Source organism: Tursiops truncatus, chromosome 15 (genome assembly GCF_011762595.2).
Source record: "Tursiops truncatus isolate mTurTru1 chromosome 15, mTurTru1.mat.Y, whole genome shotgun sequence".
In the NCBI taxonomy this organism is placed as follows: Eukaryota; Metazoa; Chordata; class Mammalia; order Artiodactyla; family Delphinidae; genus Tursiops; species Tursiops truncatus.
In genome coordinates this window covers 81,014,595-81,038,704 of record NC_047048.1, presented here as the reverse complement: position 1 = coordinate 81,038,704, position 24,110 = coordinate 81,014,595, and the positions used below count along the sequence as shown (strand labels likewise).

General features: G+C 50.9%; 1 protein-coding gene across 4 annotated transcripts in view; it reads right to left on the bottom strand.

Moving 5' to 3' along the window:
• Window positions 1-1,604: 1,604 nt before the first annotated feature.
• Window positions 1,605-24,110, bottom strand: part of PCK1 (phosphoenolpyruvate carboxykinase 1) — a 57,159-nt gene continuing 34,653 nt past the window's right edge. Inside the window, exons 1-10 of one of the 4 annotated variants that reach the window (XM_073793126.1) lie at window positions 7,073-7,926; window positions 6,634-6,922; window positions 5,951-6,132; window positions 5,274-5,477; window positions 4,964-5,151; window positions 4,587-4,749; window positions 3,741-3,965; window positions 3,511-3,642; window positions 3,029-3,124; window positions 1,605-2,697 (exon numbers count right to left, since the gene is read on the bottom strand). In XM_073793126.1, the coding sequence (XP_073649227.1) occupies window positions 2,243-2,697; window positions 3,029-3,124; window positions 3,511-3,642; window positions 3,741-3,965; window positions 4,587-4,749; window positions 4,964-5,151; window positions 5,274-5,477; window positions 5,951-6,132; window positions 6,634-6,857 (1,869 nt within the window). In that variant the 5' untranslated portion in view covers window positions 6,858-6,922; window positions 7,073-7,926 and the 3' untranslated portion in view covers window positions 1,605-2,242. Of the gene's footprint in view, window positions 2,698-3,028; window positions 3,125-3,510; window positions 3,643-3,740; window positions 3,966-4,586; window positions 4,750-4,963; window positions 5,152-5,273; window positions 5,478-5,950; window positions 6,133-6,633; window positions 6,923-7,072; window positions 7,927-24,110 lie in introns of those variants that run through there. The other 3 variants (XM_073793125.1, XM_073793124.1, XM_073793127.1) reach the window with 3 other exon arrangements.

Here is a 24,110-nt window from a genome sequence, read left to right as displayed (position 1 = left end):
CCTGGCTCGGGCTCAGGCAGAACACTATAATGTCAGCCATCAAGGTCATAGCGTCCTGATGATTGTGGCCACAGGGCCCAGCACAGAAACTAGGACCTCGAGGTGGAACACAGTGGGCACTGTTTTCGGAAACTGACTTAGGCGCCAATGGTGAGTGCTGAGTCCTTTTGGTTCCCTGAAAACTCTTACTCTGTTTAAGGCACCTCCTCCAGGCTGTCCTCCAGGCTTCCTGGGCCAGGTGGCAACATGGTCATATAAGAGTCTGCTGGCTGGGTGAGTGATGCTGTGCACAGGGAATTCTGAGATGGCTGGCTTTACTCGAAAAGGGATGAAGCCTACCGAGGGCCTGGAACAGGAAGCCGGGGCCGGGAGCATGCATTTTAAAAATGGTGCCCACGCTATATCCTGGAAGTGCCTCTCAGGGGTCCAAGGAACTGCCTCAGGGGGTGGAAGAAAGGAAGCCGGGGGCCCGGGTCCCGACACCCACCCAGCCTCCTGTCGTGTCTCCCTTCGCTGCTGGGTTTCTGAGTCAGAGTACATGTCAAGCGAGTGTTCTGCAGCGAAAAGGAAAAACAGGTCTGAAAGCCACTGATTTAAATTAATACAGCAGATAGCGTTTAATTGAGTTAAATGGTTTTTCCCGTCAGTGGTTTTGCTATCAGAGCTTGACACTTTGCGGGCAGAGCCCCGGCAGCTCTCAACGCCTTAAAGGAGAAGGAAACTCTGGCTCCCCGACGGACCCGTCTGACCTCGGTCTCCCCACCTATAAAATAGGGGGGTCTCAGCTTGACCTTCCACATGGTGCCTGCGAGGCACAGAGGACTTTTGGGGAACCGGCGAGTCTGTGAGCTGTGGCAGCGAGCAAAGCCAAGGCGTCCTGACCCCCCTGAGAACACGCACGGCTGGGGTGTGCTGAGCAGGAGAGCCGGCCCAGAAAGGAGACCGGCAACCAGAGAAGGCCCTGTGCGTCCACAGAATGCGAGGCCCCGTCCAGTGTGTGGTTCGTTCGGGTTGCCCGGAGGACCTGATAAACGAACATCTGGAACAGAGGGACCAGCGGAGGGCTTGAGGCAGCCCATTGTGAGCCCACCAGTGGCACGACACTCTGTATACAGAAGGCGCTCCGTCAATGCCTGGAGAGCCCTTTTGCTGTTTCTTCCGAAGGACCTTTTTCTCTCTACTCTCTTCCCCTATGGATGACGGTGGAGAAAAGCATTGCTCAAAAGAAGTATTGATTGACAAAAATCTGTGAAGTTAGCCACGACAGAATTCTTGTGGAAAGCCGAGACCCAAGGTTTTGTCAAAAAGCACATTTTAAACGTTCCCGTTCCAGTTACACAGGATCCACCACTGAAAGGTTTGTGGAATTGTTCAAGGACACTAACTAGTGGCTTCTAGGCACTAACCAGTGGTTAACTCAGAAAATCCAAAGTGTGGCACCGTGTCACCTCTGGGTAGCATTCTCTCTGCTCACACCTCCCCACCTGGCTCTGTCCTGCCCCCTCAAACCCCACCTAACCCCTCCGTCAGGGGTTAGGGGATTCTTTGCAGGGGATTCCATCACAAAGCGCGTCATCAGAGTTCCCTGTTTGTGGTGGTTCAAATAAGAAAAACACAGCAAACAAATCCACCTTTTCTATAAAAGTTTATTTTGTGATTCTTGTTCCAAGAAGTGTTAAGGGAAAACGTTGAAATCATGTAGAGGTAAGGAACTACGGTATATAAAAATAATTTAAACACACACATTAATAACAAAGCAACGTCGCTTTCTAGCAACTACTAGTAGGTAATCTTGCCCGAGATTTTTCCAGAGTTATTAAATGTGCTTTAGACAACAGTACACAGACACACACACACGTACACATATATACAGCTCAAGTATCTTCTTGTGTGCATTCCGGCTAACTGATACAGCGGAAGAGAAGGAACAAAAAAGACTCTGAGCCTGAGGTCCCTAAGCTGAACAAAGGTGCATCGCATAGTGGACTCTGGAGCTGCCGAGATTTCCCTCCACAGCCTCATTAGTGACTAGCCTTACTCTGCTGTGGTCTTATCAGAAAAATTAAGGGGTGTCTTTCGATCGGCCTCTGGGTGCGGTCATTGCGGTGCTGCAAGCAGTGAGAACTCAGGAAGCCCCATCCCTCTCTCTCTCTCTCTCTCTCTCTCTCTCTCTCGCTCTCTCGCTCTCTCGCTTGCACTGTACGGATTGGAGGCGGAGGACCAGGTGAGGTCTGGGGTGTGACTACATCTGGCTGATTCTTTGCTTCAGGGCCAGGACCTCGCTCTCGATCTCGTGGGGGAGGTCGGCGTTCACCTGCCCCTCCAGGTACTTCTGGATGTCTTCCACCTCCTCCTCCCAGAACTCCTTGGAGATGTGGAAGAGCTCCTTCACGCTGACGTCCCCCAGGCCCTGAAGGTCCAGGGCGTCCTCGTCCGGGATGTAGCCGATGGGCGTGAGCTTGGCGCCCCCTTCCCCGCCAACGCGGTTGAACATCCACTCCAGCACCCTGGAGTTCTCGCCGAAGCCCGGCCAGAGGAACCTGCCGGCCTTGTCCTTCCGGAACCAGTTGACGTGGAAGATCTTGGGCAGCTTGGCCTCGGGGCGCTGGGCCATGCTGAGCCAGTGCGCCAGGTACTGGCCGAAGTTGTAGCCGAAGAAGGGCCGCATGGCGAAGGGGTCGTGCATGATGACTTTGCCTGTTAACAGAGGGGCTCTGTTGGTAAATGATGCCTCAGAGGACGCTGTTGGCACGTTTACTGTTGACATGGCCACTTGGCTTTCTCTACCTCTCTACACAGAGAGAGACACAGGGAGACAGAGACAGAGAGGGAACACAGAGACAGAGATAGAGAAACAGAGCCAGAGAGAGACAAAGACACGCATGCAGAGACAGAGAGGCACAGAGAGAGAGAGACACACAGAGGCAAAGAGGCACAGAGACACAGAGACAGAGACAGAGACAGAGAGCCACAGAGACAGAGCAGTCCATCTCCCTTCTCAGCGGCTCCAGATTCTGGCCGGACTCACCCTTGTGTTCTGCCGCTGCCGTGGCCTCCGATCTCATGGCCGCACCCACAAACACGCCATGCTGCCAGCTGAGGGCCTCATAGACCAGAGGGACACCTTTAGCAGGAGAAAGGAACGTTCTTTACAGGCCTTGACACCCAGACCCCTCGGCCGGCGATGCCAGCTCACAAATGGGAAGACACAGCTGTGTGTTGTCTTTCTAACTGAGCTAATTCTGCATCCCCAGAGCTAAGGGCAGATGCCGCCACGTCAAGTTACAGCAGGAGGCCACGCAGCCGAAGTCAATCTGGGGGCGGCATCACAGGACCAAGGATCCAGAAGTTCTAGGTGGCCAGAAATTACGTTCTAGCCTGGGGCTTGCTCATTGCCCTGCCATCTGGGAAAGGAAGCTCTGCATCCCTGACACCCTCCGACAAGGTCACGTCACAGGGGAGAGTGCGCCACGTCCTCTGGTCCCCAGCCCGAATGCAGGGGAGCCTCACCAACAGGTCGGCGCCCCCCGAAGATGATGGCCTCGATGGGCACGCCATCCGGAGACTCCCAGTCAGGGTCAATGATGGGGCACTGGCTGGCAGGGGTGCAGAACCGCGAGTTGGGGTGGGCGCAAGGCTCCCCTACAGCAGCAAGAGAGGAGAGGCCCTGAGCGTCTGGCCCGACACACACGCCCATGGGCTGGGGCCCCAGGCCTCCCGGGGGGGCGGGGGGCGCTTACCATCCTTGGGGTCCCACTCCTTGCCCTTCCAGGAAATGAGCTTGATGCCCGGGGCCAGTGGCTGGTCAATGCCTTCCCAGTAAACACCCCCATCGCTGGTCTCGGCCACGTTGGTGAAGATGGTGTTCTTCTGGATGGTCTTGATGGCATTGGGGTTTGTCTTCACAGAGGTTCCAGGAGCGACACCAAAAAACCCGTTCTCTGGGTTGATGGCCCGCAAGTTACCTGGAAAGTTTAAACCAGGTAGTAGAAGTAAATACCAAGCAAAGCATAATATATATTCTTATATCTCGCCAGGCTAATTTCTGTACCAAATTCTCAAGTCTTTTATTTTTATCCTCCTGCCTAGAATCTATTTCTCTTTTTTCATCCCAGCATTATCAGTCAACTCTGATTCTTTCTTCCACACCAGTTTCCCACCAAGCTTTTTTTTTTTTTTTTTTTAGTCTTTATTGAATTTGTTACAATATTGCTTCTGTTTTATATTTTGGGTTTTTGGCCCAAAGGCATGTGGGATCTTAGCTCTCCAACCAGGGATCGAACCTGTACCCCTTGCACTGGAAGGTGAAGTCTTAACCATTGGACCGCCAGGGAAGTCCCCCAGCAAGCTATTTTAATCAATTTATTATACAAACAAACAGCAATATAGGGTCCCATTTCAATCCAGATTTGATATGAGATTAAAGAATGCTGATGGAATACATCTGTCTGAGCTTTGGCAAGAACTGAAATAACTGAATTAAAAATCCAAACACTGTGGATTTAAGAGAATTTGGTACGTTCTGAAAGCCAAAACTTCACTTAGGTTCAATTATTATCATCAACACTTGGGCCTAAAAGAGTCACCTTGTTGGTCAAATTTCATCCAGGCGATGTCATCCCCCACACACTCTACTTTCCACCCTGGGAGGGTGGGGTTCATCATGGCCAGGTTGGTCTTCCCGCAGGCGCTGGGAAAGGCAGCCGCGAAGTACTTCTTCTGGCCCTTGGGGTTGGTTATGCCCAGAATCTGTCGGAGGCAAGATTTCTCCTTAAGCACTTCGTTCCTTTCTGCCCCAGAGGTGCACGCTTTAGTCTGGGAGGGTGTCTCCATCATCGTTACTGATGGAATTTCTAGACCTGTCCTTGGAGCACGGTCGGAACTCTGAAGCGGTAGGGGTTCGCCACTTCCCCTCCTCTGCCCGACCCTCTACAGTGCGCAGTTAGAATTTCCTGCTTCTTACCAGCATGTGCTCTGCCAGCCACCCCTCCTCCTTGGCCAGCCGGCTGGCCATCCTGAGAGCAAAGCACTTCTTCCCAAGGAGCGAGTTCCCGCCGTACCCACTCCCGAAGGAGATGATTTCTCTGCGGTCGGGCAGGTGGGCGATGAGTGTCATCTCCGGGTTGCAGGCCCAGTTGTTAACCAAAGGCTCTGCACGGGAGGACACGCCCACATCAGTGTGCACCGTCCCCGCCTGGGTTTAAGGCGAAGCTTGCTTTTTGCTGTTTGTTTTTTTTCAGTTCTAGCTTTTGATTTTGAAACAATATGCTTACTTTGTAAAGGCAAAGGGCACCCCACGGAATGGAGGCATTTGACAAACTCCCCGTCCCCCAGCACTTCCAGGACGGGCGTGCCCATTCGCGTCATGATGCGCATGCTGGCCACCACGTAGGGCGAATCCGTCAGCTCAATGCCGATCCTGGACAGAGGCGAGCCCAGGGGCCCCATGCTGAATGGGATGACGTACATGGTGCGACCTGCGGGGCCGGTGAGTGGGAAGCGGTGAGAAATGACCCCGGACTCACAAACAACCACCACTGTTTCCCTCGGTGGACCCTTCTCAAGATTCCGCCTCTGACAACATCACGCCTTGCTTGCCACCAGTGCCCCCGAGTTAGCAGAGTCCACTGAAAAGTGGCCAGAACTCCAAAATCAAAGAGTTTTCATAAATGTGCAATTGGGTTCCACCAAGCTATCTTAAGTCCACATGTGTAGAAAGCGTTTTCCTGGTCGCATAAGACAGTCTATAAAACCAGAACTGAGACGTACATTTTCAATATGCGGCCAAGTTCACATGTGGAATGTAAGGCTCTCTGGGGCCGGGGGAGTTTCTATGACGAGTAACATTAGGGCAGACGCAATAAGAAAAGGTTCTCTGACGAGTAACATCAGGGCAGACGCAATAATAAAAGGTTTGCTGACATTTTGCTCAAATAAACGTTTCACTCACCTTTCATGCACCCTGGAAATCGGGCATTGAACGCTTTCTCAAAATCCTCCTCGGACATCCAGCGACCCAGCTGGCTGAGGCCGGTTTTGGGGATGGGCACTGTATCTCTTTGCTCTTGAGTAATGATGACCGTCTTGCTTTCAATTCTGGCCACATCCCTGGGGTCAGTGAGAGCCAACCAGCTGCAAAAAGCAAAACTACACAGGTGAGGACTGGAGAGGAAGCGCTGCTTCTCTGCACGGCACCTGCGCCCTGGACGCCCTCAGCCCCGCGCCATTCACGAAGGGACCAGTTGTTCATCATCACTTTCTTCCCACACCTGGCCGGTGCCCAGCGCGCTAGCGAGGCTCCGGCAATGTGGACACAGCCGTGCCGCCGGGGACACAGTCAGGGAGACACACACCAGACCAGGAGCTAGTCTGTTAGGACAGGGACTGTCCGACCTTCCTTTGGATCGGGGACCTAGTTTGCAGACAGCGTTCGCGTGCGCCCCCTCTTTGACGACTTGGGCTGCTCTGCGAACGTCATAAAATTAAGTTTCTGTGGTTCTGGCTCTTTTCCTAAGCTTTTCAAGAGTCTGCAAACCACACAGCCCCGGCCCGGCCCTGCCCAAGGCCCTCCTCCACCACTTCCCCACCTGCACCCTGGGCGGCGCGCGCGGAAGGGCCCGAGGCTGTGCTCACCAGTTGTCATACTTCCTCAGCCTCTTGATCACACCCTCCTCCTCCATGCGGCCCAGCAGCTGCCGGTTCTCATCCTCAGAGCCGTCGCAGATGTGGATCTGGTCGGGCCAGCACAGCTTGGCGTTGCTCTCCACGAACTCTCTCACGGCCTGGGGCAGGCTGTCCAGGGTGCCCTGGACAACTCTGGCTGAGCAGCTGAGACCACCTGAGAGCTGGGGAGGCATCTCTGCGGGGCTGGGCTGAGGGGCACGGGCGCCAAGTTTCCTGCCATAGAAAAAGCACAGGCTTCCTGAACAAAAACAACCACGGAGGCCCCCCAACTCCACGCGCCTTGTCCGGGTTGCACCTCGCCAGACAGTCGGGGCTGGGAGGAGAAAAGAAAGCCAGTTCCTGTTAGCACTGCAGTTTGTGAGAGACATAAACGAACAGCTCTACCTACCTTTCTTCTCTTTGGACGATCCGGATCAGGGACCCAAAGGTCTCTTTCAAGGCTCTTCCCGCGGGTGAGTGTGCGTTCCCAGTGGGAAGAAGGCCCTGTCTGGTGTTTGGGGGCAGAACTTCCTGGCTTTAAATTCCATGAAGGACAGAGGTCCAGCCCCTCAGCCACACCCAAGGAGGCTCATCTCTGACGTCAGGGGCTGGTCTTTGGATCACGGCCACGGTCAGTTATGCTTTGGACCGGCTCACCACAATAACCCCCAGGGAGATAATCATTGAACAGATAGTTGTTAATGAGTGCTGGAGGCCTCCGGCCCCTGGCCCAGCCATAGCAAAGCCTTACACAACTGCTGATTGACGAAACTCTGACCCAGTCCCCTGCTGATGCAAAACACAGGCCCTCCCTCTGACAGGCAGGTGGGACAGAGCACCGGCTTGGGGGGACCTCAGGGCTTTTGGCAGTACGTCTTGTGTACGGACCGCTGCTGGTTGGTAGAACGAGACAGTGGTGAGGTATCACCCCACAGTCAAAGGCCAACGGGAAGAACACCCCCAAATGCAACGGGATGGTGTGCGGCTGTTGGCAATTGTCTGACCTAATTAGGGGTGATTAACCTTATAGAGTGTCCATGGTGCGCCCCCTGCCCTCACTCCAAATAGAAAGAAACTCCGCGAGGGCAGGGATTTCTGCCTATTTTCTCCCTGTTTTGTATGCACAGTTCCTGGCACACGGTAGGCGCTGAATGAATAAGTGCAGAGCACTGTTGTAAGCTCTTTGTATCGACTTAACTCCTTGCCACCATCTGAGGTGGCGCCCACGAACAGTCTGTACAGACAAGGACACTGAGGCACAGGGGGCCCAGCGGCTACTCCCCAGTGCGGGGCTGGTGGGTGGCAGAGGGAGGGTTGGAACAGGAGCCGCTGGGCTCCGGAGCGGCACACCGGACTGCCCCTTGTGAGGAACCTTTGCCCCTTCTGGAACCTTCCATGTATTGTCCGAGGAGTTCCGGCTGGGTGCAGTTATTTCTGGAGTCGACTATACACTTTTTGTCGCCCTTGCAAATCTTAGCGTCCGGGGAGTGGAGGGGGCTGGTTTTGCTAGATTACACTTGAGCAATGAGACCTTTATAACAGCTGCAAAGAATCTGCTTTGCAAGCCGTCAGAACGTCAGTCGAATTTAATGACCTATGGAGCTGCTGGCCAGTGTCGAGAACACTAGGTGAGAAGTCGGGAGAACGGGGCCAAGGCCCGACACCGCCCCCCTCAGCCAGCTCCACAGCTGAGTGGGCGCCCCCTCCCTGGAGGAGGGCGGTGGGGAGTTGCCCGCCTCCCCCGTGGAGGGTGAGCTGAGATGGCTCCGTGACTGTGTCTGCAAGGCGCCGTGACCGTCACAAGGCGTCGGGAACGACAATCTCAGACCGGGAGTACTTGGAGGACCATCCTACGGGGCTTTGCTTCCACTGCCGCGCTGGGTGTGCACGTGTCACCAACTTCCACCCAAACTATCAGCCCATCGCTAGGTTTCATTCACCCAGCTTTTTAATTCAGCCAGCCGGATCTTTCAGTATAAGTACGACAGGAGATGTCTGTGTTTAAAGTCATTTGCCTAGATGGTCACTGGAATTCATTCTTAATGATGCTATCAGCCACACAGAAGGGAGTGTCCTGGCTAATTTCAACCACAATGTGATGCTCCGTCGCTGGGGACACTTCCTCAGCATCTGACATCCGTGAAATTAGCCATTCAAAGGCACAAGCGTACATACACAGGACACACGTTTACACCAGTATGGCTGATCTCCCCGAGTGGGTAGAGATTCCCATTTTGCCAGTAAAAACTGTAATAGTTAAACCAAGTCCCCCCAGAACCGAGTCCCCTTACTGAGTTTATGGTTAATCGCTCTATCCAAAACTGTTCCCTTGCTCTCTGACCTCAATCCCTTTCTCGTCACCTCTGAACTCCACGCTCTGCTAACTGAACACTAATCAACCAGCATTAGATGACCGAGAACATTGATGTCATAACATCACTAACGCACGGAAGCCGCTGCTCTAGATCTCATCGCTAACTTACAAACGCGGGTTGTTGCTCTAGGGCGGTGTGAGCTCACAGCCCCCCGAGCCATGGGCCACCTGGCCAGAGAGTCACATATCAGAGAACCCTGAGCCCTGAAACTACGATTAAGAAATGTCACAGAAATGTCACAAGACAATGATTAATCCCATTTCTTTGTTCCTCCCCTTTAAAACACCCCCGACTCAAAGACCAAGACGGAGTGGATCTGAGGCTTGTCTCCCATCTCCTTGCCTGGGGCCCTGCGGATAAACCCTGACTTTGCTGCAAACACCCGCAGTCAGAGTCTGGCTTTCTGCACCTCCCTTGATAACCGTCAGAGCCAATGGGCTGCGGACCCTCTGCTGGTGCGCGGCTTCTCCTTTGCAGATCCAGCAGCAGCCCAGGTCCCTTTGGCCTGGGGATCTGGCTGGAGAATCCCCTTCTGGACCAAGCATCGGCACCCCTAGGCAGTATTTTAGGCTTGTCGAGAAGGAATGGTTTGGGGATTGGAAGATGTCTGTGGGTGAGCAACCGGCACAAGGGTGTGGGCCGAAAACTTTTTTTTTAGTAATTTTCCATTTTTTTCTTAGACTATTTTTTTTAATGATTCTTTACATTTTTAAAAAAATTTATTTTATTTTTAAACTTATTCTGGCTGTGTTGGGTCTTTGTTGCTGTGCGCGGGCTTTCCCTAGTTGTGGTGAGCAGGGGCTACTCCTGGTTGAGGTGCACAGGCTTCTCATTGCGGTGGCTTCTCCTGTTGCGGAGCACGGGCTCCAGGCGCGCGGGCTTCAGTAGTTGTGGCACGTGGGCTCAGCGGTTGTGGCTCACCAGCTCTAAAGCGCAAGCTCAGTAGTTATGGCGCACGGGCTTAGTTGCTCCGTGGCATGTGGGATCTTCCCGGACCAGGGCTCGAACCCGTGTGCCCTGCATTGGCAGGCGGATTCTTAACCACTGTGCTACCAGGGAAGCCCTCCTCCTTTTTCATTCCTCCAATTAAGGTAGGACTATGCCTCATTTCAGCAGGAAGTAGGCCAGAGTGGTCATCACCCTGTTCCCTCAAAGATTTGGGAAAAGTTAAAACAAGAGTGGGGATTGAAACTGAGCCCCCCTTACCGACTTTAGGACTAATCTCTCTATCCAAAACTTTATTCCCTTTCTTGTCTCCTCTGACCACAATCCTATGCTAACTGATCACTCATCAACCAGAATCAGATGACTAAGACTGCTGTCATCATCGGTAGCATCAACGCACTGAAGGTGCTGTCGTAGGTCTCATCACTAACATACAAACTCAGGTTGTTTCTCCAGAGCAGGGTGAGCTCACAGACCCTGAGCCATGGACCACCTGGCCAGAGAGTTGTAAGCCAGAGAATCCTGACCCCTGAAACTATGAGTAGGAAATGTCACAAAACGATGGTTAATCTCTGTTTCTTTGCTCTTCCCCTTTAAAAACACCCCCAACTCGAAGACCAAGAGGGAGTAGGTCTGAGGCTTGTCTCCCACTCCCTTGCTTGGTGCCCTGCAAAAAAATACCCTGACTTTGCTGCAAACACCAGCTGTCAGAGTTTGGCTTTCTATACCATAGGCACAGGAGCCCTTGCTCCATAACAATAGGTTAGATTCCCTTGAAGAGTACCTAGATTAAAAACAAAAAGGAGAAACTAGAATTTACGCGCAGTTCTACATGCTACCAACACTTACAAGGTTTTTACATTCTGAGTCTCCTGGAGAGAACAAGTTGGTTCAGTTAAAATGTAGGAGCAGTGAGTCATCCAACCGTCCCCTTACGCACATGTACATGATGGAAGGATGGTACTATTCCTTTGCAAGTGTCCCTTGTCAAAATGTTAAAAGTAAACATTGGACCCAGATTTACCTAAAAGTACTGAGTTCTCTAGAAGAAAAGAGTGATACAGAGAGAAGCTAGGGTTTTGAGGACTCACAGGCAAAGTTCCCTAATCCCTCTGTTGATGATGTCTTAGGGCTCCAGTCTGCCCCTGTCCTTGAAGACTCCCTGCTCCAAAGGGGACTCACTGAGCAATGTCTTCAAAGGGCTGACCAGTGACACTGCGTCTTCCCCATTTACCCACGGGCTTAGTTGTATAAGTCTCAGAACTGAGTACCAGCCATTGGTTTCCACAGGGACCTGCAAGGGCAGCTCTACTGTCACCCTGCTGCTGGAATCCCTGAGGACCTTCAGTCAAACCCCCTCATGGATTTTTCAACACACTCCAAGGTGGCTGGGGAGGGTGGGTGGCCACCTCTGGCCAGCCCACCCTGTGAGTTGCATTTGTCGTTTCTGCATTTGCAAACACAGCAGGGACCCCCAGCCCCAGCTTTCCTGGGGCCACTTAAGCACATATGTCCTAATGTACAAAGTTGCTCTTCTTTTGCAGAAACATCTAAAGAGTTGAGTCCACATACAAAACCTCTTTGCTGAAAGGAGAAGGACCAGACACTAAAAAAAAAATAGTTTCAAACCTAAAGGTATCATCTTCCCTACGCCTTCCTGAGGTCACATACACATTTTCTGTTGTCCTAAGCTGCAGCTAGCTGTCCCCAGGGTCCTGAGGAGTGAGGGAGAAAGACTTTGAAAAGCCTACGGGATGCCTGCGTGGATGGAGCCATCAGGAAGGCAACATGGACACCAGGGCAGGGCCAGGACGAATGAGCAGTTGAGGCGAGGGGCGAGGAATAGCTCCATTCCAGATAAGCAATGGAAAACAAAGCCATGCACTTGGGTGGCGTCTCCCAGAGGATTCTGAGGACAGTTTGGTTGACATCCATTGGTCAATGGTTACCTTGAGGCCAATAAAATAAAAATTCCAGAGACCATCAACACCAGTGCTTGCAGTTCCTGTACAGCCAGGATCTGTGGTTTCCATCCTGTGCTCTGAGGGATTTGGGGGCACCCCTCTGAGCCTCCCGGAGAAGGAAGGGGGAATGGCCAGGTGGGATGTGCTCAGAGCCTTCCTCACCCGCAGCATCTCTGACTTCACCCGTGGTGAGTATTATATTAGACTGCCACATCGGATCTCTGTTTGAACAAGGAGTTTCAGAAAACACTGGAAATTCACCACTCACAACCAATTCTTTCATTGGAGGGGTGGAACTGCTGAGACCCAGAGAGGGCAAATAAGCCATTTTCCCAAGCAAGGGCTGTCAACTGCAAGCCCGAGACCTCCCCACTCCACCCCACCATCAATGGGGGTGATGGAGAGGCTCATGACACCCAGGGAATGACCACAAAAATGCCCCTCAGTTCAGGAATCTGAATTCGTAGGTCAGCATGCCCCTTTCCTGGTAAAGATCAAAGGGACAGCAGTTTTCCAGAAGGTGATAAGAAACCAACAATGTAAGTCCCATATCTTGTCCTGAAGCCAAAAGCATGTGCGCAAATCACCTCTGGGTGTCCATTGCCAGGGATGCGACTCCGTGGGCACCAACTGGCCCAGGCGTGGAAGTTTCCAACGGCAGGAAAACACTGTTCAGTCGTGTAATGATCTGTGCAGCACCACCTGCCCCTGGCAATCCCAGTCACCCACCCCGGCTGTGTTTGTTAGGGACAAATATTTAGATGTTCTACTTTTATGGGGAAATCTTAAAAGTCTCTGAAGCGTGGAGGGTTTTTGTTGTTGTTGTTTGTTCGTGTGTTTGTTTTCTACAGAGTTGAATGAGTTGAGTTCCTATTTTAAAGCCACAGAATCATATAATTGAAAGGGTCCTTAAAAGGTGATGTGAATCCAGCTTAATGGGTTGGGGGTCTCCCTCAGGGGTGATGAAAGTTCTGGAACCGGATAGAGGTGGTGGTTGCATCACATTGTGAACGTACGAAATGCCACTGAATTTTACACTTTAAAACGGCTTATTTTTTTTAACATCTTTATTGGAGTGTAACTGCTTTACAATGGTGTGTTCGTTGCTGCTGTATAACAAAGTGAATCAGCTTTACATATACATATATCCCCATATCCCCTCCCTCTTGGGTCTCCCTCCGACCCTCCCTATCCCACCCCTTTAAGTAGACACAAAGCACCAAGCTGATCTCCCTGTGCTATGTGGCTGCTTCCCACTAGCTATCTATTTTACATTTGGCAGTGTATATACGTCCATGCCACTCTCTCGCTTCGTCCCAGCTTACCCTTCCCCCTCCCCGTGTCCTCAAGTCCATTCTCTATGTCTGCGTCTTTATTCCTGTCCTGCCCCTAGGTTCTTCATGACCTTTTTTTTTCCATTCCATTCCAAAATGGTTGATTTCATGCTATGAATTTCACCTCAGTTAAAAAACCAAAAAAAGATTATGTAGTGCCGTCTTTTATGTGCAAGATGTGGGACAATGGCCCAGTGTGGGAGCAGGTATGTTGTGTGTGGGGGAGGGGCGCTCACCTGAAGGCCACTCTAGGAGGCAGGCGGGTCTCCAGCACACCCACCCGTCCCCCACCAGTTTTCTACTCCTGTGTGTTTTCACATGACTTGCAGTGTGGAGGGCGTTAGCTGGGTGGTGTGGCTCCAGGAGGTCTTTGAAAATGCTTGTGCCATCGTTACTGAGCGTCCCTGGATCGGTCCCTTACCCTCTACGGTCTCAGTTTCCTTATCTCTAAACTGAGCCGGTCCTTCCGACTCACAGTGCCCTCGATTTCAGGTGCTACGGGGTAAGCAAGTCCATTTTCCCAGAGCGTGTGCAGCAGAGTGAGAACAGATTCACCGCCAAACACCGTTCCAAGCACACTCACAGAGAAAAGACAGCACCATCAGGCAAAGCACGGGGCAAAAAGAACTAATTGCATAGTTACCAAAAAAAAACAATCCAACGCACTTATCTTGCAGCGAGAAAATGGATCCACTTTGCAGAGCAGTTAACTCTATCGGAAATAACGATAATCGCTCGGGAACTGAACGCTCTCTTTCCTAGAGCTCCCTGGTAACGAAGCAAGTTCTTCCTCATGCCTGCAGTGTTGCGGCTCAGAACAAAAATGTCTTTTCCGATCCGTGCTGGGGATAATTCCTAAAACTCAGTAAATCTCACACTCTCAGCTCCTCTCCCAAGGGTGGGAGGTGGGATTCACAGCACTGGTACTCGGGACACATCCCCCAGGATCGGGGTCCAGCCAGCATGTCTCATCAGGGACTGGGGCATCTAACTTAGCCGTAATACCCTAAAATACTTGCAAATTGAAATACAGAGGAAACGGAGGCCCCTCAGGATGCTGCTCTCATATCCTAGTACCAAGTCAGAGCCCTTCTACCCACACGCAGAAAACCCTGTTTGAACAATGACCACAGAGTCTGATGGAAAAAGATGCCAGCCCACGAGCCGCTTTGCCTAAACTAGTCTGTGCTGCTTGGAAGAGGCAACCAAGTAAAATAAATGGTAAACGTGGAAAGAAACTTTCATTTTGGTGTTTCGGATATTTCAAGAAAAGATAAAATTGGCAAGGGGGTGAGAAATCTGTCGTGGGTACCTAGAATCACAGGCCAACACAGATGGGGAAGATTCGTTGGTGTTTCAGCCGGGAAAATGGGAAGCAGGGGCTGGGGAGACCTCTGCCCTGCTTATGTCTCTGGCATTCTTTAATTTTCAGTCAGGCAGAACTCCATCCTGCAGCTCTGCCGAAAGCCGAGGTTAGGCAAGTTTTCTTTCCCTGGCTTGGTGCAAGGAAGGTGTGACACAACAGGCCTCTTTCGCAATCCTTCCTGCCTTGTTGGGGGCTGACCTGGCCAGGACCAGCAGGGTCTAGGGCACGGACGTCTGTCTCAGGGGCTGGCCTCCGCACACAAGCCCCTGTGGGTCCTCTCTCCAAGCGGCAGGGCCCACTGCTCCAGGGTTGGAAGGCCATGAGAAGTCCGGGCTTTCAGACACCAGCTTCTATATGTACAGACGTGGGCCAACCTCACTGAGCAGTGGCCCCTCTTTGACCATTCCGGTGATCGGAAACAGGGATTGGTTCAGTATTTCAATCTGCAGGCGGGGCCTATGGTGTCCTTTTGGGGGCAGAGCAGTGTCATAGCCGACAGCATGGACGCCGGAGGCCGAGGCTCCCGTCCGTATCTGGACCATGTGGCCCTCCTCAAGTCATACCCTTTCTATGCTTCCTCAGTTCCCTCATCTGTCAAGTGAGGATTATTACAGAACTTACATCAGAGGGTAGCCCCGGTCATACTTGGTAACCCAAATAAACATCCTTGTGGGCTTAGGAAGGGACAACAAAGCAAACGCAAAATTCCTGACTTCTAGGAGTCTGTGTTCTCAATCCTTTCAGCAAACTCTGCACCTTAAACCATGCCTGGCACACAGCAAGCACACAGCAAACAACCGCTAAATAAACGCAGCTGGAAGACAAGTTGTACACACAGCGGCGCAGAGCCCCCCTCGGCGACAGTGACTAAGCACCAAGTACAGGGCACAGGCAATAAATACACCCCATCAATGCATCCGCCCCCTCGTGGAGCAACGGCAGTGCCCCCTCGGGTTTTTATTTAACTTCTTCCATATGCTCTCCTGTCTACTCTTCTCTCTCAGTTCCTTGAGTCAGATTTATGTTATCACGTGTGTGGAATAACCAGCTCATTTTTCACTCCTGATGCTGCCGTGTCCCCGGCATCATCCGCTCCCCGGAGCACGCTCTGCCTGGGCTCATTCGAAGCTATAGCCAGGCAGGCGTTTTTCTGAGCAGCCTTTCTGAGCAGCTGTTTACCTTTCCAGAAGTTCCACAGTGCCTTCTCATAATTAGGAGCATCAGGAACCACAGGACGGACGCATATGCGATCAAATAGGGGCACTAAATAACCCGAGTCGTTTTCAAAGTCCTGAGTTACGGCCGACCGGGCTCCTATGAGCAGCACGCAGGAGCGCATTGTGAATATTGGTAAACACTTCTGGTGGGAGACGCGTCTTGACAGCTTTGATAAATGGCTGGAATCGTCTTCCACCTGGCCCGACTCGTTCCAATCACAAGCTGCTGAAAATATCCTTTTTACACTTGCCCTTTGCTAAGTGCTGAGGCACGAACAAAAGTCCATTCCCAGGCTGGTTACCTAATTTTTATTAATAATATCTCCACTCTATCCATCACTGTTAACGAACGAGAACATATGAAGAAATTAATTTAAGCCTGGCGAGAGGAAGCATGGCAGCCCATTACACTTCCCCTCCCCAGTGCACTCTGTGTCACCGGTGGGCTGCACCACAAAGATGCACGGTGACTCAGGCCGACCTGCCTCGACTTCCTCCGAGAGAGGACAGTTTCTCCTTCAGAGAGCCGTTTCCTAGGCTAGGGGGCTATGCTAGCAAAGTTTTCTTAATTGTTTCCCATCCCTGATCTCATTCGGCGCTGGGAAGGCTGTTGGCCCCTGATGCTCTGGGTGCCAGGGGCTAGTCCATGGGCAAGGGTGAGCCACCTGTCTCAAAACTTCACCTGGCACCGAGGTCGGCCTTTTGCTCCCTGAGCTATTCATTCGAGTCGAGCCTCCATATTTTTGACCAAGGGTGGGGAGCAGAGGAAAAGGAAAAGGAAAAGGGTGAATACCAGGCCCAGAAACAGCTCCCTGGTACCCCTCCCATTGACCCACTGCACCAACCCAAGCTGTATTCAGGCCAACGTTTGTCTTCCTGGGCCCGTGGCATCTTGGGAACAAGACGGTAGCCATGGACCAGTCCTTCGGGGGCTCGTGTTTACTTCTGTTCAGCAAACTACAACTTCCAGGTTCAAAGTCACAAGAGATGCACAAGCATTCTGAACCCTGTGCACACCCGTAAAAAACGTGATGAGTCGCAAACAAGCGAGCTTGGATTTTCTGTGAGTTGGCCCATGGTGGTAAGTGAAAAGTTCCCGTGTTGGGGGTCACTACACGTTTTTAAAATATCTGTATTTGAAGATGTATCTCAAGCACTTCTGTGTTTAGACGTTTTTGCATACGTTTTGAGTGCGTGAAGCCTAGCTGAGTAACTGTAATGCTTCATCTTTCTTCCTTTCAGGTGAAAATTTCAGGTGTCCCTTCAGTTCAAATGAGTCCTTCACAGCCTCCATTTGCAGAGAGAGAAAGAGAAATTCAATCACATTCAGTAGGCGTCCACACAAAGTAGCTCATGTGAATTATTAATGATAAATTTCAGCAGGGGGTGGGGGAACTTCTTGGACTTTCTTTGTTGTACTTTTAACAACTGAATGCAATGCTCATCAGATGTCTTCTTGTGAGATGTCACATTATTTAAATGAGAGCACATCTGACATTTCCAGAAGCACGTGCTAAATTCTGAAAAGGGAATGTTCCCGCTGATTTGATGGGCACCATTTGGGCTTTTCAAAATAAAGGTTTGGAGCACTTTAACTTTGCAGTGACTTGCATAGTTCGACACAGAGATTTAAAACACTCCCAACTACTTTAAAGAAGAACAGCGAGAAAGTTTCCTGCTTTGCGACAGAGGAACCCTCGACAAAGTGACATTTGAAAGGCACTGATGGTAGATAATAACCGCTCAAAATATACTTAGAAACGCTTGCTGTTTCATTGTTCTTTATGTATCTAATTATTACAGGTATTGTCATGTCAAAAAAAAGCTGCATATGACATATGTTTTTCCTTTTAAAAAAAAAAAAGTCTAGGGCTTCCCTGGTGGCGCAGTGGTTGAGAGTCTGCCTGCCGATGCAGGGGACGCGGGTTTGTGCCCCGGTCCGGGAAGATCCCACATGCCGCAGAGCGGCTGGGCCCGTAAGCCATGGCCGCTGAGCCTGCGCGTCCGGAGCCTGTGCTCCGCAACGGGAGAGGCGACAACAGTGAAAGACCCGCTTACCGCAAAAAAAAAAAAAAAAAGTCTAAGTCAGAGATGAAATCTAAGTCTCCACGGTACATCGTGGCGTGGACAGGTCATCTCGGGGAAATGGCCTTTACTATCTCTGGCTGCAGGCACTCACGTTTTAACAGAAAGGCATTTATTTGTTTGGGGTTGGCCCATGCTGCTCCTTCCCTTTCTGCAGTGCCTGGGACATTTACTGACACATACTGGAGCGCAACTCACGAGGCCAGACATTGTGCTAACTGATGTGAGGGGTGAGACGGGTGTGGGACGGTCCACACAGCAACCAGAAGAATCCCAGAAATGTCAGTGCATTGTTTTTTTGTAACCTGCTCCATCTGCTTACCCAACCCTCTGTATCAGATTGTGGTCCGCCCTCAGAACTCCAAAATCAGCTTCCTTTTTGTGAGTTAAACTTGGTCACGTCCTTGAGCCACCTTTGTTCCTACCTCAGGGCCTTTGCACATGCTCTTCCTTCTGCCTGGAGCACTGCCCCTGGCTTGTGGGTGGCTGGGCCTCCCTGTCACTTGGGGCTCAGCCTTTCCAAGCAACCCCCAGCACACTGTCCCCAGGCGTGTTTCCTTCCTGGCATTTATTACTCTTTGACATTAGTGTCTTTATCTGTCTATGGGTTAAACTTCAGGTTCCCTGATTCAAATGTGGTGAGCTCCGTGCCGGACAAACACCTTGTCAGCCTTGATCGGGACTGTGTCCCAGCCTTGACCGTGGTAAATGCTCAGGGCTACTTGCTGCATGAGAAGGTAAACTCCGTTTAACCTAACCGACCTCTTTGCTTGAGTTCTATAGTCTTGAGCACCATGAGACTATGATTTGGTTTCTGAAGGCCTTGTAGGTCATAGATGCCAGGAGTTCAGTCCCAGCACAGCTCTGGTCTCATTGCAGATCAGCATGTTGGTGCTCTTGTTTTTTTTTTTTTTGCGGTTCGCGGGCCTCTCACTGTTGTGGCCTCTCTCGTTGCGGAGCACAGGCTCCTGACGCGCAGGCTCAGCGGCCATGGCTCACGGGCCCAGCTGCTCCGCGGCACGTGGGATCCTCCCGGACCGGGGCACGAACCCGCGTCCCCTGCATCGGCAGGCGGACCCTCAACCGCTGCGCCACCAGGGAAGCCCGGTGTTCTTGTTTTGAACAACAGTCTCGTGAGCTTGGTTAAGATGAGCCCAGCTCTGAGAGCCATCTACTTCCGGGTTACAACATTGGGTTTAAGGATGGGAGTTTGGAGTCGTAACACTGGGCTACGGAAAAGTCAGTCAGAAGTAAATGTCCCCCTCGATGCAACAGGGGGAGCCCTGGGGGCCTCGCCTGGGCCTCCCACTTCTGCCACTGTTACATCTTGTTTGGACTTCCAAGCAGATCAAGAAGCCTCCGGGTTTGATTTGTATGAAGTACTTTACCTCTCTCCTTTCCTGAGACCTCAGAGCCTATTTGTACAAGAATTCTTTGAGTAAACAAAATACAAAAACCTCAAACAAGTGTCTTGCCAGGAATAAATAAGGGCAGCACTAAATTAGATGATCGATTTTAAGTTGGCCACGTGTTCAACAGAGGAGACGCAGACGAGCATTTAGGTGCCCGTGCACACAGCATCTACGAGCGCTTAGCAGAACCTCACCGTCTCAAACGCATTCTCCGCCGGGGGCAGGACCCTCACCACCCCTGGCCACCCGGCTGCCTTTGGAAACGTGCGGAGCTTGTGGGGTTGTCACAAAACGACGGAAGCATGAATGGCATTTACTGCATGGGGACCAGGGACGCGCCACATCCTGCCAAGTGCCGGACGGGCCCGCACACCTGTCCTGTCCCGACACCCCGGGGCCCTGTCGGGAATCTCTGCACATCTGAGTTCTTGGTGGAGGGCAGTGGGCGGGGGATAGGCATCCTGCATCCACACGGCTAAAGGGAGGAACGCAATGACCTCCGGCAGGCATGCAAACATGTTCCAAACTCCATCTCTTTGCAAACGCAGCACCGTCATGAGTCACCGTAGACATAAAAGCGTGAGGCAGAAGCGCCCTTTATGCTGGTGATTCATTTGTTTTTGAAATTAGGTCATAATTTCCCTCATGCTCTGAACATTTACATAACCACGCCAGGGAAAACTCTTAGGAGTCAGGGAGGAGAGCTGGGATGGGGGAGGGGCTTAAGTTCATCTTTTATCATAAGATCGTCACCATTCGCAAAATGTCAGCCAGGCACCCCAAACACGCACTGCTTTACCCGGACCTTGCTCTGGTCATTATTCATTTATTCATTTATTCATTAAACCTTTCAGAGTAGTTTACCATCTGCAAAGAGAGATGATGGCAGAAGATCTGTAGCAGAAAGTCTGCAGTATAAGCCTGAATGAGCCACTTCAGAAAATCTTTAGAAGCTTTTCAATAGCGAAAATATAAAAACTTAAGGGGAAAAAAGAGCCAAGTTTGTGGTGGTAAATTATAATATACTAATATATAAGAAATGCAATTACATACTCATCACTTGCAGTGAAATGATTATTATAATAGTATGGTATTATAAAAATGACAGGGTTATTATAAAATAATAGGGAATTTATCTTACCTTCGTTGCATTAAGATACAATAAAATTACACTCTGAAAACAAATGATGCCTTCCACTACCTTCACGGAACATTAGCTAGGCCTGGGCCGTCCACTAGAAACTTTCTCCCCCTTGCCCTGTCGAGGCATTGATTTCAAAGTCAGCCTTTCTTTCTTCATTTGGTCATAACATTTGAGAACGGGAGAGAACCTTCTAGAATGAGACTGAATCCCTTCTTAGTCTGCAGAGGTCCACGGTGGCTGAGAGTGGTTGCCTGACTCTGCGTGGGCTGGAGAGAGACAGGGGGAGGAGCCCCAGCCTTCCAAGACCCCACCCTCGTCTGAACGCTGAGCTGAGCTGCCCCGTACACCTGAGGCCCGCCTGAAGCGCAGGCCGCGGCCGGCTCCGCAGGCTGGCTGGGCAGAGGCCGGTGTGGAGTGTGGAGGGTTTCCGTGCAGCTTGTTCCCGAGACACACCGAGGCACACTCTTGCCAAGGTGTTATTCCGAGAGCCTGGCGAAGCCATTGCCACTGGAGAGAAGAAGAAGACAACCAACTGCAAAGGAGAGCAAATGTTCAGAATGGCCCTGTCCATTTCCTCTATGGTGACAGGACAAGTGAAACCCATGTCATCCAAGTCTAGGTGGTCCCTGAAAAGCCCTCCTTCCGGCCCTGCCTGGGAGAGGAACGTCTAACCGTTGACGCCGTGGCTCCAGAGGACGCCGGGGAGGGACACAGACGTCAGGGAGGTTAGAAGCACAGGGTCCTTGCTGTGTGCGACTGAGCAAAGCTGCCGCAGGGTCCTCGTCTGGAACAGGGGGATAAGAATAGTTCTAACTGCACAGGGTCACGGGGAAAATCAAAGGCCGGAATGCATGGCAGCCCACGGATGGGTACACGGGCCCCCGGTAACGTTACATGTCTTTACCTTTGTCTGCTATTCTCTTTCTGAACAGAAGAATCAAGGAGATCCAGCGAAACCCCCAAACGTCACCCTGCTCCCACTCTGGCGCCTCACTGACACCTGCAAACTTCATCAAGTCCCGACCGTCCCTGTGCCGAGTCAGAGAGGTCAACCCACAGGACCCCACCGTGCCACGCACCACCCCGCCAGGAGCGCCAATCTCAGATTGTCTGATCATGTTTCCCAGGGAAAGTACACTTATAATTTGTCAGGCTTCTTAATTTCTCCTAAGACAAAGTGACAGACTGCTCTTCCCCTCTGTGTTGGCTTTTAGGATTTCTTCGTTTGTTTTTCCATCTCGCCCACTCTTCCCTCGCTGAGCCCCTCAGCTGTATTCAACTGTCACTTCAGTATTAGCCCACTGTCTGCCTGGCAACCCACTATTATGCACTTATTTTATTACTCGGTTTCCTACCCTGATCTTGTGATTCATTTCTAACCTTTACCGACGGTAACATAACTCCTTTGCCTTTCTTTCCTTCCCCCCCACCAGCCCCCTCCACCTTTAACTTTCAGATGTCAGTTGCAGGTAAAGCCTGCCGTCCCCGGAAAACGGCCTTATCTACAGCTCCAAGTTGACAGTCTTGTTTTTTCACTTAGAGCCATAAGTTTAACCAAATCGAGAGCTGTACTTAATGTTTTCAAGTCGCTTTGAATAAGGTCAGGAGAGATAAACAGGAATCAAGAAAGAAAATCAGGTGATAAATTGGTCCCATGGGCAGGTATCGGACTCGAGACAAAGGACATTCCTTTTTCTAACCCCACCTTGCCTGATTGTGTAACCAGAAGGTTACATAAATGTAGGTCAAGGGTCACAATTCCCATGATCCATGCATGGCGTTTCTAAGTAGTTTTAGAATCGTACGGGACGATTTAAGAAGAATTAGGAACTTTCTGCTTCAAGGACGCCCCGTTCAAAGGAAACCCAATATGTAGAACATCCGAAGTTAGTTAACACCATAAGCGCTCTTCACGTCAGTGCCGGCCAGGAGATGTCGGGTCGAATTTTCTGGGGCTTGGCAAGAAAGAAGACAGGAAGAGAATCTTGGAAATCGCAGGGTATTTACAGCTGGAAAGGAACACATGGATCATTTTATCTAACTCCCTGAGGCTTAGATGAGGAAACTAAGGCCCTGAAAGTTTACGAGACTTGCCCGAGGCCTAGAGGCAGGTCTCCGAACTCCAAAACCCAAACTCTTTCCAGCAACTCAGCACCTGGAGGCATCACTTTTATTAACAGAAATAACGATTTTTAAAAATCCTATTTCAAGTTCTTCTGATCATAACCTCCTAATTCTCTCCCTCTCTCTCTCTGTCTCTCTCTCCCTGTAACATACAATTCACACACCCTAAAGTAATTCATCCTTTAAAAGTATACAATTCAGTGGGCTTTACTATATTCACAGAATTGTGCAACCATCGTCCCAATCACTTTTAAAACATTCCATCACCCCAAAAAGAAACCACTCACTACTCCCCATTCCCAACTCCTAACCCCTTGGGAACCACCCATCCACTTTCCATCTCTACTGATTTGCCTATTCTGTAAATTTCCTATAAATGGAATCATACGAGATGTAGGCCTTTCGGAGCTGCTTTCACTTAGCATCATATTTTCAAGCATGTATCAGTACTTCCTTCCTTTTCATGGCTGAATAGTATTCCATTGTGTGTTTATGCCACCTTTTGTTTATCCAGACCTCTGCTGCTGGACATCTGGGTTGTTTCCATTTGGGGGCTACTATGGATAATGTAGCTGGCTGTTCTCTTTTCCCTTGTAACGATACTATATAAACTTCCTTGGTGACTGTGATGGCCCACCTTTCTCCTAATCTTGCCTGTCTGGCCCTAAGTCATGGCATAAACTACAGACCAAATATCGCTGGGCTGACCCCCCATCCTCTGTAGCAGGCGCTGCCTCTCCTGCCTGAAACCTGACCTTATCTCTAAACCACAATGTGTTTTGTGAAATGTCCCTTGTGACATTTCTGCTTTCCTCCACGGCTCGCTTCCTGTACACTCTCTCTTAAAGATCTTTTTAGGGCTTCCCTGGTGGCGCAGTGGTTGAGAGTCCGCCTGCCGACGCAGGGGACACGGGTTCGTGCCCCGGTCCGGGAAGATCCCACATGCCGCGGAGCGGCTGGGCCCGTGAGCCATGGCCGCTGAGCCTGCACGTCCGGAGCCTGTGCTCCGCAACGGGAGAGGCCACAACAGTGAGAGGCCCGCGTACCGCAAAAAAAAAAAAAAATCTTTTTAGAATTCTGGTATGCCAACCCATCCATTTTCATTTTGCAGATCTGACAGACCCTGTGCACAGATTTTTGTATGAAACCTTTCTGCTTTCCTTCTTTCCCAAATTCAATCTTCACAATTCTGAGAGGTAGGAAAATCGAAGATTATTCCAAAATACTGACACTGCATATTGAAGAAATGAACGTAGTGCGTTAGAGACAAAATCCAAATCTGGCCCAGTTCTGCTGACGGCCAGTCCTGCAAGCTTTCCAGGACACCTCATGGCAATGATTCAACTTCTTAGACAGAGACAGGGAGCTAGTGCGGGTGAACAGGAATGAAAATTCCCTTTTAAAATTATTTACTTCCCTTTGAAAAATCAATAGGTAAAATTGGGTGCCCCAAATTAAATTATGTGAAGCAGCTATAAGAC